Source organism: Vigna unguiculata, chromosome 5 (genome assembly GCF_004118075.2).
Source record: "Vigna unguiculata cultivar IT97K-499-35 chromosome 5, ASM411807v1, whole genome shotgun sequence".
Taxonomy (NCBI): domain Eukaryota; kingdom Viridiplantae; phylum Streptophyta; class Magnoliopsida; order Fabales; family Fabaceae; genus Vigna; species Vigna unguiculata.
Window position 1 is genome coordinate 4,039,311 of NC_040283.1, and position 13,743 is coordinate 4,053,053.

The 13,743-nt window shown below is 30.9% G+C and overlaps 1 protein-coding gene across 1 annotated transcript; it reads left to right on the forward strand.

Moving 5' to 3' along the window:
* Window positions 1–522: 522 nt before the first annotated feature.
* LOC114185295 (serine/threonine-protein kinase D6PK-like) lies at window positions 523–4,779 on the forward strand. Its single transcript, XM_028072950.1, has 3 exons — window positions 523–1,032; window positions 1,770–3,235; window positions 3,708–4,779. The coding sequence occupies exons 2-3, from the start codon at window positions 1,818–1,820 to the stop codon at window positions 4,594–4,596; spliced, it is 2,307 nt and encodes a 768-aa protein (XP_027928751.1). The 5' UTR covers window positions 523–1,032; window positions 1,770–1,817; the 3' UTR covers window positions 4,597–4,779.
* The last annotated feature ends 8,964 nt before the right edge of the window (window positions 4,780–13,743 follow it).

A 13,743-nucleotide genomic window follows, 5' to 3' on the forward strand; every position in this document is an offset into this window, starting at 1 on the left:
ATTTTTTATTTGATATTAAAACAAAAATATGTCAACAACTCAAATATTAATATGAGATGCATATAACTCATAAAAAATTATGACATAATTGAGTTGAGAAAACTACATCTATTTATTTTAAATTGTATCAAAGCTAAAAAAAATACAAATTTCGTATTAAAATTCAGATATTTAAAATGTATTTAAATTTAAAATGAAAGATCTATTTTGTTCTTAAGGAGTTAAGAATATGTGTAATGGCGTATCCCAATGTAAACTATATATAACCTGTAATATATAATCCATGGAAATTACAGATTATCATATGTAAAACATATTAATGGTCGTTGAAAAAAAAATATAGTAAGAGTAAAATAAGTGGAAGAAAATTAACGGGAGTTGATTGGCACGTGCCAATACCACAATCTCAAAACAAAGATACTAGAAAAAAAAAACATAAAAATAGGTTAGAGCTGGGCATTCACTTTCTTTGTTTGATTGAGTCCCACCTTTGAAAAGCAGTGTACCACAAAGAAGGAACATGCATGGCCCCACTTTCTCTCTCTCTCTCTGAACAAAGTGTAGTACTATGCTACTACTACCTTCCATCATTAACTTCTTCCCACTCATTCAAATGCCAAAAATCAAAAAGAGAAAGCAAAAGCTAACCATAACTATCTCCAACACCACTTTAGTTCCCCAGTCACTCACACACAGCCCCTTCCCTAGACAGAGAAACACAAACTCACTTCTATTCTAGTGAGAGACTGTGAGAGAAAAACACACACCAACAAAATAAACAACTAAAAGCAATAAAAAACAAAAGCACCCCCCTCCTCAACCTTTTGTTTTTCTCTTCTTGCTTCATCTTCCGATCTTCTCCCACCATTGTAGTTTCTTTCACACCTGAGTGAAGACCGAGAGTTGTTGTTTGTGTTCTGCAGGGTGAAGGGAACTGTGAAGAAACTCTGAGTTGAGTTGTGAAAGGAGACAGTATAGTGAAGAAGAGGGGAAGCAAAAGGATACCCATTGTTTTTCTTCATCATTTCAATGGTGGGTCTCTATCCCTTCTGCCTATTATGCTTTTGGGTGCCTAGATCTCTCTCTGTTTCATCATTTTTTTTCCCTCTTTGTTTTCTTTTGTTTGACGTATTTTGGGTTATGGTTTTCCAATGGAAACAAAATAGAAGATTAGGAGTTTTTACATTTCTTAACATTTCTCCGCCTCTTGTTGTCTTTATTTTTTTGGGTTCTTCTCTCTCTATCTTCTGTATGTTTCTCATTTCCTCTGAAGTTGAGGTTTCTTGCTCAAAGGTTTGTACTTTGAGATTATCTTATCAATGGGTCTGTGTCTGATTATCAGGCATCAATTCCACCATTTCATGATATTTGCTCTGATTAACTATGTTTTCCCACATCAAATCAATTTTCAAACTTTAACAATTTAAGCTCCTTTGTATATAATTGGGAAATAGATTTTTCAGGCGGCTTTGTTTTCATGGTGTCTACAATTTCTTGTTTATGATGTTTCAAGCTATTAAATTGAGCTTTCTACATTTGTCGTTTCTCTGCGGATCCAATTTATAATGCTGTTTGTGCTTTCCGCAGCTACCACTAGTCACTACCAAGAAGAATTAGATTACTTTATTCTTTCATTCCATATTCTTGTTGTGTTACTCAGTTCCCGGCTTTTCCACTTGATTACTGGTTTCAAATTAAAAATAAAAAAATCACAGTTAATTCAATTTGATTGAATCTTTTATTAAATTAGTTCTTTGCTGAATTTGCAGGGTTTTGTTAACTAGAAGTCATTGTTTGATGGTATATGATATTGGGATATGGAGAGGGTTGCAGAGCCAAAGCTACTTCCTCGGTCCTTGCCTGTTCTGGTTGAGGTATCTAATGCGCACACTGCTTCAATAAGAGAAGCTGGTCAAAGATTACATTCGCAGGATGTTTCGGGTGTACGAGGAATTCCAGCAAGAGAAGGGAATCAGTTTTCAAAGTCACGAGATGTCCCCATGACACGTCTTGCCTCCATCAGAGAAGTGGCTCAGTTATCAAATGCACGAATAGTTTTGGTAAGAGAGGATATGGGGTTCGATACACGGTCCTGTCAAGAGCCTCCCTCCCCTGTTACTACAAGAACGTGGAAAGGAAAGAGCTCTTCACCTGAAGCCGTAGAGCTTGTGCCTGATGTTCAGACATTGAACGGTAGCAATGATTCTTTTGGGGAAACTGGTCCAAGTTCATTTGCTGGTGCAAGTCATCCCCCAGAACCTGTTGATACTGATCTCATGAGAACGGTTTATGTACCAATAGGTCAAACCAAATCTGAGGCAACATGCTTGATGAAGAGTGTGTCCTTGAAGGGTCCTGGTCCTTTCTTAGAAGATCTTTCAATTTGTGTTCCTGCCAAGAAACAAACCATGGCTACTGTTTCTCCTGCAGACAGCCTGGTTGATGAGTCAAATGAGACGAGTAACATACCCATACCCTCGCCGCCTTTAGGTGCTCGTGCTTCTCGGAATACTGAGAATTCCCCTCCTGCTCCAGACTCTGAGGAGAAAGAATGTGTTTGGGATGCATCTTTGCCTCCAAGTGGTAATGTGAGTCCTCTTAGTAGTGTTGATAGTACTAGTGTTGTGAGAACAATGAGCATAGTTAATAGTTGTGCAAGTACATACCGGAGTGATGCAGTGACTAGTGATGGCATGCTTAGTTTGGACAGGAATTGTGATAGCACAAAAGGAAGTGTAAGAGGGGATTCACTGGAGAGTGCAAAAACCAGTGCTAGTAGAGCAAGTGATAGCAGTGGCCTCAGTGATGACAGCAACTGGAGTAACATAACTGGTAGTGCCAATAAGCCACACAAAGGAAATGATCCTAGATGGAAGGCGATCCTTGCCATCCGAGCACGCGACGGAATTCTCGGCATGAGTCACTTTAGGTTACTCAAACGACTTGGTTGTGGTGATATTGGAAGTGTATATCTCTCAGAACTGAGTGCAACTCGATGCTTTTTTGCAATGAAAGTTATGGACAAGGCATCCTTAGCAAGCAGAAATAAGCTGACTAGGGCTCAGACAGAACGAGAGATATTGCAGTTGCTGGACCATCCATTTCTTCCTACTTTGTATACACATTTTGAGACAGACAGATTCTGCTGTTTGGTAATGGAATACTGTCCAGGGGGTGATCTTCACACCTTAAGGCAAAGACAACCTGGGAAACATTTCTCGGAGTATGCTGCACGGTATGCTTTGAACTTTACAGATACAAATACTCATTGATATTGTCATTAACAATTCTGATTTATCACAAACATTTAATGCAATATGTAGAGATCTACATGGTTATTGAAGCTGTTAAATTGTGGGAAAATTTCTTCACGATAGGTGTGTATATATGGGTAGATTGTCCATGGAAGACTTGTTTCAAGATGATTAGGCTGTAACTTTAAGTAGCAGACATAGAATGAAATCATTGTTCTGGTACAAGACTTCCATGGGAATATTGTAACTGTTCTTATATTAGTGGCTTTATATGGGATGCTAGGTTGTTCAATAGTATGCAGAGTTGCTTCTCTATGAAGTCTGAAACAATAGGAAGATGTTAAAAATTCCTAATCAGTATAAAATACAATTGGCAAATATGTATTATTCTACACACATGGTGTATTTTCCTTTGCTGTTTTGACTAATAAAATGCTTGTAAATGCTGTGTAGGTTTTATGCAGCAGAGGTTCTGTTGGCACTTGAATATCTTCACATGCTTGGAGTGGTGTACAGAGACCTTAAACCTGAAAATGTGCTGGTCCGAGATGATGGCCACATAATGCTCTCAGACTTCGACCTTTCTCTCAGATGTGCTGTTTCGCCTACCCTTATCAGAAATATTGACGGCGATCCCTCCAAACGAGCCGGCGGTGCGTTCTGCGTGCAGCCGGCTTGTATCGAGCCTTCCTCGGTATGCATCCAGCCTTCATGTTTCATGCCTCGCCTTTTCGCTCAGAAAAATAAGAAGTCACGGAGACCTAAAGCCGATCCTGGCCCGCCATCAAGCACACTTCCTGAGCTTGTTGCAGAACCAACAACTGCTAGGTCCATGTCTTTTGTGGGCACTCACGAATACCTTGCTCCTGAAATCATCAAAGGAGAAGGTCATGGAAGTGCAGTTGATTGGTGGACATTTGGGATTTTCTTGCATGAACTATTATATGGTAAGACTCCTTTCAAAGGTTCCGGAAATCGCGCGACTCTCTTCAACGTAGTTGGACAGCAGCTCAGATTTCCGGAATCACCGGCCACCAGTTATGCGAGCCGTGATCTCATCCGCGGCCTGCTGGTGAAGGAGCCGCAGCACCGGCTCGGGGTGAAGAGGGGTGCGACTGAGATCAAACAGCACCCGTTCTTTGAAGGCGTGAACTGGGCGTTGATCAGGTGCAGCACGCCACCAGAAGTTCCAAGAGCAATTGAATGTGATGTTGTAGCAGCAAAGTTAGAAGCAGTTGATAGTGTTGGTGTTGGTGTTGGCATGAACAATAGTAGTAAGAGGATGGGAGGTAATAATGAGATGAAGTCTGGGGGTAAATATCTGGACTTTGAGTTCTTTTAGTTTTGATTCTTCAATCTACTTTTGTATTGTGTTTTCCATGTTCAGTTAATTTTACAAGAGATGCTGCACACACTGCATCGTTATCATGTTGTTTCAGTTTAGTCACACTTACCAGAATTCCATTTCAGTTGGAAATGATACCACCTTATATTCAGAGGGTAATACAACAATTCTTATAGATAACTCATCATCCATTGTCTAAATACAAAATCAATCTAGATTTTCTCATCATGCTGTGTCATTTCTTGTGTTGTTCCTTCGAATCTCAACTGTTGTTATTTAGAATGTTTTGCATATTGCCACACTGTTCATTCATTATCACGAGATGAACGAGGTTGGTTGACAGAGACAACTCCTACGTTGTCACCTTATCATGGCATCGTCACATGGTAAACATGGATGAGAATGAGGATTAAGAAATTGTGACAAGGCATGACGATATCATATTGTAATAAATTGTTAGTAGACACTCGTTTATATAAAAGGACTTTAGTTTTGCAACATGATTTATCCACGTACAAATATAATAAAAGTTCACACACCTTAATTTTATTATTTTTCGGATCGGATGTTTCGAAAGATACTTTCAGATTTAAAAGAAATCTTTCAGAACAGTCATTCCATAATAAGAAAGAAATTCGAGAATAAAGGTTTCGGAAAAATATTAATATCTTCCAAAATGTTCGCTCTGAATATTTTCTTTTTTATATTTCGAAATATTCAATTCGGCATATAAATACATTTTCGGAACAAATGTTCACTCAATTTTAGATTTTTTTTTTTTTGTGATATTATTAAATCTAGAAATATTTTCCGGAACAACTAATCAAAACGAACTCATTTTATCTTGTTTTAATCTGGAACAAAGTTTCCAATCCGGAAATCAAATCACTAAACCAGTAACAACGTCCAGAGATGAGAAAAGGTATTTTGGGCATTAAGGGTTTTGTGGGGGTGCAGGAAGAAAGACCCAATTTTAAAAACTCAACCTAACTCGTATTGGGCTAATCGAACCAGCCAATTTTGAATACCTGTTATAAACTTTTCCTAAATTAGACGGAAGAGCGAAAATTAATAATATTTTCAGCTAACCAATGAGTATGCGAATTGTTTCAGTTTAATAAAAGGTCTCCAATTTTAATATGCTGTATATAACATGAAATATTTAGCAGGAAAATAATGCTAATCGAATTTGTTAAGGTGGAAAAAATTCTTTGAAATTCAACACGTATTAGGACAAATTTTCCAAGTACTTATTACTAGAAGAAAATAAGTTAGAGGAAATAGGAAAAATGATATAAATCAAGTAGCAATAATCATACCGGCTCAATTGAGTGAGGGTTGAGAAATCGACATTAATTATAACAATTTAAGTTTTCATTTGATTCCCATAAAGTCCTTTGCTACAAATACAAAAAGAAGAAGGAGGAAGTGCAATAAAATCGTAAAATAGCGAGTGAAAACGAAGAAATAAAGGTGAAAAAGAAATTTCAGTCAATCGTTTTGTTGCAATTTTAATTTATTTACGTAAACACTAAATGGATTTATGTATTTTATATTTTTGTTTAATTTAATACTTTTAGTTCTCTTTTGGGGTCATAAGGTTTCGCTCATATCAAATTAATCCTTTTTGTCAATAGTTTTCAAAGCATTTCCTAGAGTTTACATTGGTTCAGTACTTTTAATTTGGATAATAGTACAAAACACGTTATGCTTTCATGTTTTACATGATTCGGAAAGGAAAAATTAAAAGAAAGAACTATTATGCTTTGGCAACTCTAAAATAACAAATAAAGAAAGAATAAATAAAAAAAGAAAAAAAATGAGAAAAATAAGAAAGAGAACAACAAAGAAAAGGTGATGTGATTCAGGGTATGTTTGGTTCAGTGTTGAATCAATTCTCTGAAGCAGAAACAAGAATGAGTTGGTTCACATTCAACATGATTTTTTTACTTTTTAATTGATTTTGAAAACAAAAACACATTTTGATTATACGTTAGAAAATCAATTTTAATTAATTTTACATCAATTTGACGTAAAACTAATTTTAATTAATTCTACATCAATTTGACGCAAAATCAAACATGCACTCAATAGTCGCTTGTGTTCATACCACACTAAATAGTCTCACAATGCGTAGAAGTTGAGGCTTAAGGCTATTTAAATACTCACATCCAATAATCTCACATTGCATAGAAGTTGAGGTCTAAAATTATTTAATATCGCCCTTTAAGATGTCTTTTAAAGACAAAATTGTGATGGAGTTTCACACTCCAAAACGGAACGGATGGTATTATCGGTACCTTGGATCCGCTCATTTGCCTAACATGATATCTTTTACAATTTGAGTAATGGTATTTTAACCTAAAACTTGATGTGAATTAGATAAACCTTCCCCTACTAATAGGTTGGTCCTAATGGGAAACAATGATATGAAATACAGTTTAGTTATCTTTCTCTATCATTTACAAATTTTCTTTTAAGTTTTATCCTTTTTGAAATTTGAAAATATATTTCCAAAATCAGAGGACAAGAATGACTCCCCTTATAGATAATTTAAAGCTAAGAATAATTGTCACAAAGAAATGCAAAATGAAAAAAACTGAAGGATAAAAAAGAAAAGATAATAGGACTATAAGAAGATTAAAGAAGGTCAAATAAATAAAGGCGAATAATTGCAGTGAAAAGATAACAAAAGATAAAATAAAAGTGTTTTAGGTGCAAAAGATTTAATAAAAAATAATGCTTTTAAAAGCACTAAGACAATTCCCTTGCTTGTTTTCATATGGAGATTAATTTCTTTATCGTAAGTTTGACATCAACTAATTTTAAAAAATTCAAATGCATTTAATTTAATTTATTTAATATTTTTTAATATTTAATTTAAATATGTTAATTCGAGTTTATTCAATTCCAATTTTTTTTTATAAAATCTTTCAATTAACACTAAATATAAAAGCTTAATTATTAAAAAATATTTATATATTTTAAAAATATGTTTTTAGTAAACATTTGCCGATAATTAAGACATTTTAACCAAAAGGTTAAAACTCGACAAACATTTTTATTATTTGTATCAGTTAAGATTATTTTTAATTAATTTGATAATAATTATTTTAGTTGATATTTATTAAGGTTATTAAATTTAGATGTGCTTGAATTAACTATTTTATTATCATTTTAACTAATATTAACTAAAAACTTTCTCAAATTAGCATTGACAAAAAAAACTTTTTTATTGAAAACATTTTAGATTACTATTAGAAGATTAAAAGTGTTTTACCGTTTATATTATATATATATATATATATATATATATATATATATATATATATATATATTGTTTTCCACATAATAATCAATAAAAAAAATGTTAGGATAAGCCAAGATAAACCTATCGTATGATTTCGTTATTATTTCTTTATAAAGAAAATCTAAAAATTTTGGTTAACTATATATTTAAAGTTATAGTTCAACTTTTACTTTTCTTTATTTATAATATATATATATATATATATATATATATATATATATATATATATATATATAATTAATTAAACTCTCAATATTTTAAAGCAATATTTAACTTCAATCACACATCTCACTTTTCTTCTTTATGTTCTTATTTAACTTTGTTTTACCTTTATTGTTTCTGGCATCTATAGAGTGTTAGATGTTCTTCTACCCATTTATCCTCCCATAACTTCATTTTATTCTCTATTCCTAGTCTTCATACTACATTGTTTTCAAGTTAATCACCTTGTTTCCCTTTCCAACTTTCATTACTCATATCTCATATCTCGACACTATTGTGATTTATTTTTTACTCTATTATTCACGTTTAAGTTTCTCCATGATCTATATTTAGATTCTAAGACCTCCTTTTATAAGCCTTAATTTTTCACACCTAAATTTTGTCAACATAACAATGTTAAATCATTTGACGTCTCTTCTCAGTCCACCTTCTTATACTGGTTTACATAACATTTTTCATATAATCTAAGCAATCTTTCTATTTTTTGACTCTCAATCCCAAAATAAAATTCTTTGTATTTTTGTAAGCACTTTACATGTACCTTTTGGTGCTTTGAAGAAGGATAAATAAAATAATAGGAGGGCTAAAATGATAAACTTAATGATACATACACAACCTGCAAAAGATAATAGTCTACCTTTCTGATTAATGAACTTTTTTATGAACTTGTTTAGCATGACATGTCAAAATTATTTTTTTTTAGATTTCTCTATTGGCATTCTTAAATACTTAAATGAGATTTTTATATAAGTATTATCTTTGTTTTCTCCCAACTATCCTACTTTTATAGATATGTTAATTCGAGAACAACTCAAAGCATCTCAAAATAGTCTTTATGATATTCTTAATATAGGCTTCACATATAAATATTGTGTCATCAACCAACCGCAAAACTTAACCTTAATTCTCATATATTAAAAAATAATTTCATTAGTTTTTTTCGAGAATTTTTTTATTAATGTTGATCAAGAAATAATTTAAAAAATATTTCTTACGTATTATAACCCCCTAGTGTATATGAATAATAAATTAAACCATAGATTCAATAAAAGAAAATGGGCTAAATCAAGAAAATGGGAGTTGAACAAGGAAACAAGGAAGAAGCAAAAGTTGAATTTTAGAAAGAAAAAAAAGAAGTAAAAGGAATTTGTTTTGGAACGAAGAAGGAGAAGACATTATTAGGCATGACCTTCTGTGATATACTATTTTAGTCTTGAAATATTTATTTTTAAACACCCATTGGTTATAACCTATGTCAAGATGCAATGTATTGATTTTTTTTCCTCATTCACTTTTATGTTATGTTATTACCTATCAATTCATTTTGCAGATTTACCAAATGCTGAAGAATGCGTTGAATGATTGGATTAATTAAGTCGTTTCATCAATTATAAGTATTTGTAAAATTTATGTTAGGCGAAGCTTCTCTAAAACTAATTCTAGAAAGAATAAAAAAAGAAAATAATTATTTTTATAAATTAAAGTTAGTTTACGATAAGTAGAAATAAATTTTGTATAAATTATAAAATATAAATTTATACTTGAACAAATTTTAATTAATTTATAGATTTTTCTTTAACAAATATTATAACAAAGTTTGTTTAATAGTTATTCTTAATAATAGTAGTAACAAAATCACTCAATTTTTTCATTTGTTCTACAAGTCTGCCAAAAATAAGATAGAAGAGACTAATCCGTGGTATAAAAACAGGTTAAAAATCTCAATTCGTTTGGTAAGAAGATGTACAAGTGAGTTAGAGAACTAACTCAATTTTAATTTTTTTTGTTATAAATAAATATATATTAAAATATATTTAATTATATAAATATTTATAAACTTTTAATTACTTAATTAAAATCTTTAATTAAATAAATTAAAATAATTATTACATTTAAATTATTTTATTTTAACTAATAATTAAATTTAATTTGTAAGTGTTAATAATTATATATATTAATTTACATCCTTAAAGTAATATAATATAAAAAAAATAATTTTTACTTTAATTTTTTTATTTAAAAAAACTAATGAGTCTGTATGTTCCATCTCAGCTTTGATCCTTTAATTTGACAAATTAAACAAAATATGTTAAAGTGAGTTAATGGATTGAAAACTTCATTCTAACTTGTTAAATTTTGTAAAGAGGGAATCAGAACTTACTTTGTCATAATTTTTAGTAATAAATTGTATACCTGAACATGGTTGTTAAATGTAGTTTATCACTAGTTGTTCTTTTTATTGGTAATATATTCCAAATAAATAAATAAAAGCCCTAAAAGATTAATTGTTAATTAAGATTTGAATAAAGGTGTTTTTGATGAGAAAAAATTGTGGTATCGAAATGGGCGGTAAGAAGTGACAAAATATGGTTAGAATGATTGTGAGGAAGAAGGTGGAGAGCGTAATAGTGTACGGCGTAGGGCACTGAAAATATGTTGGTACAGCAAAATTTAGCCACTTATTTTCAAACCTATCTCATCCATGTGTCAATCAATAGTGGCATGTTACACATTTGTTTTTATTCCTTCAACATCACTTTCTCCATCATTTGTTATATGAATTTTGTCCTTCAAAAACTTGTGCTTTAAGATTTTCTCTCATAATGACTTCAGATACACGCGCTCCGGTCTTCGCTACCGTCCGCGTTTAATTACAATCCCTTCCTTTCCTCCTTTGGGGTCTTCTATATCAAACTAAATTCTTGCAATTATATAATTTACAAAATTCTAAATCTATAGTTTTGAAAATTAATAAGTATTTTCTACAGTGTTTTTTCTTATTGGATTTTTTAATAAGTTGTACATTTTCACTATATTTACTCAGATTTTTTTCATATATTTTTAATAAAATATCATTCACATTTTTTTATTTTACTTAAAAAATATCGAATTAAATAAAACTTACACGAAAACTACAAAAAATTATAGTTCTAAAATAAATAAAAAAACATTAAAACTATTTTTATACAAATTGAAAGTTTTAAATATTATATATTAAAAATAATATGAAATTATATTTTAGTGAACGGTAAATTGTGTTATAAAAAAATAAAACACTGCAAGAAAAAAATTATTTAGTTATCAATTTTAATGGTTTAAATAAGTAGGTTGAAAGTGTGATTAAAATAATGGTAGTTATAAATCAACTATCAAAATAGCAATAGAATAAATGTATAGTGACATTAATTTGTAGAGTGATTAAAACAATTATGTTGAGAATAAGTGTGACTCTAAATCTTACATCGGATAAAATGAGAAAGTAGAACATTATATAAGGATAAATATATACATTGACTTAATGTTTTGGATTGAGAGTAGTATCAACCCCTTATGTGCTGGTATTCAGGTCTCATTGATATTTGCTTGTCTCGATGACCTAACAAGTCCTAACATTGGTATCAAAGATATGATAGATACTCGTGGTTAGGAATGCTTCCTCATCCTTGAGAGAACTTCTCTCCTCCACATACTATAGACGTTTAAATTAAGCTCAAAATGTTGTTTTTGGCTACTAAAAGAAATGTTATCTTAGAGTGTTAGATTTCTATAACCAAATTAATTATTAAATTATGCTTCTTTTAGTGACAAAATATGAACGGTTGCTAAATACGTTTGAAAATTTTCCCCAAATAGAAACCTATTCACTTTTGATGTATGTAACTTACTCTCCATGGTTTTCCAACCTAGCATTTTGTCAAGCTTCAGCCTACATTTGAAGAACCCTTGCCACTATCCAATGAGCCTGAACTATTACTTGATTATTTTCAACCTTAACATTAACCTCAGAAAACCTTTCATTTCAAACCTTGATTGTGTCGAAATTAATACTCAATTTTGTTTTATTGCCTTCTTGAGTAATCTAACTTATCACTCATCTTTATTCGTCACTATATATTTTTTGTTGAACAAAGTACATTGTCTCCTCCAATTAGACAATGGCAAATAGATGCTTATCATCAAACGGTAATTTCTTAACGTTTTAGCTATTCTTATAATGGTTGAGTTGAGATCTTTTAAGCTATGTTTCTTTTAGAAGATACAATGATATAACCCCTAAGCCTAAAACTTGTTAATATGTTATGTTCATTAATTAGTAATGAACGTATGTGTTGTTAAGCATTGACAACATGATTGGGAAAATGTTAGTGCATTTTAATTGTGCTTTTGGTTGGGTGATGGAAATTGGAATGAAGTCGCGATGTGGAGTGGACGAGGATGGGAAGTTAAGAATCTAAAAATGGATATGGAACAAGAGTAATGTGAATGTGGTCCAGAAAATTGTAAAAGCTTACTTGAAATGAAACGTAGAAGATTGTTAAAGTTGAAAATGAAAGTAGAGTAGGTTTTGGAAGCAATATGGAGAAACAATTTATACTTTTCCACGCATCAAAGTTTAGAATTTCATCAAAAATCTCATTTAATAGATAGCTGGAATGATGTATTTATACATGTCATGAGTATGAAATGCAGATGCTCTACTACGTGGATTCTCTCCACAACATGAATATTGTTGGAAAAGATTTTATGAAACATGAAATTAATTCACCTGAAATGGTTGAAATTTTTGTTCATAAGATATCTTTATGTTGTATATTTTAATTTTTAATTTTCATAATTTTTTATTATTTAAGTTTTAATAAATATGTTATTTTAAATAAAATAATGGAGGTGAGTATTACTTTATTAGAACATATATATTTATTTATGTTGTAAGTCACATCAATTGTCCTATGGTAGAAGTCAATAAGTTACATTTGAATCGTGGTGTTTGACTTATAGTTATTATACTCTTAAGTAAAAAAAAGTTACATCTTGAATAATATTGGCCGTTGTTGGCATAATGGTAGGCGTTCAATCCAATAGTACAATAGTATCATAACCGATTGTGGTTAATTTTAGTAATTGTTTCATACGAGTACAATATGGTCCTTGTATCAAAAGGCTTCCTGACAAAGGTTCAGGTAAGCGTGGTTCGTTAAGATGAATGATGGTATAAAAATGTGTATTTGTGATTGAAAATGCTTTCGTCAGAGGGAGAGCATATCAATATAAAAAGAACTTACCTTTAAAGAAAAAGAGATTGTTCGAAATTCAAATATAAATATAAGTTTCACATTAATTAAAAATAAAAATATAAAAACTTGTAAACCTATTACTTTAAAATTTGGGGATCAAGATTCATTTCCTTATTTAGTTAGGTTCGAAAAGTTAAAAATATATGATCGTTATCTTATCTCGAACATTTTGATCTCGGAAAAAGAAGCAATGTATGTTGGCTGAATCCCTTGATGATTTTACGCAAGGTGTTGATTTTTTTTTTTTTACTGTCAGAGTACTCAATAATCTATCAAGAGACTGAAAGTCTTCCAAACTTTTACGTATCTCTTATAATTCATCTCAATCATTAGAAACAAAAACCCAGAAAAGAATGTAAATTTATATTAATGTTGACTTTGTAAATGCGAAATACAACTTATTTCTAACTTTCTTCCCTCTTCTACCATTCCAAATTTATTTTATTCTCAAACTGCAATTAACTAATTTAATGAAGTTAAATAAATAGTTACAGTGTACTATTTTTATTTAAGAAAAAATAGAAATGAGATGATGTA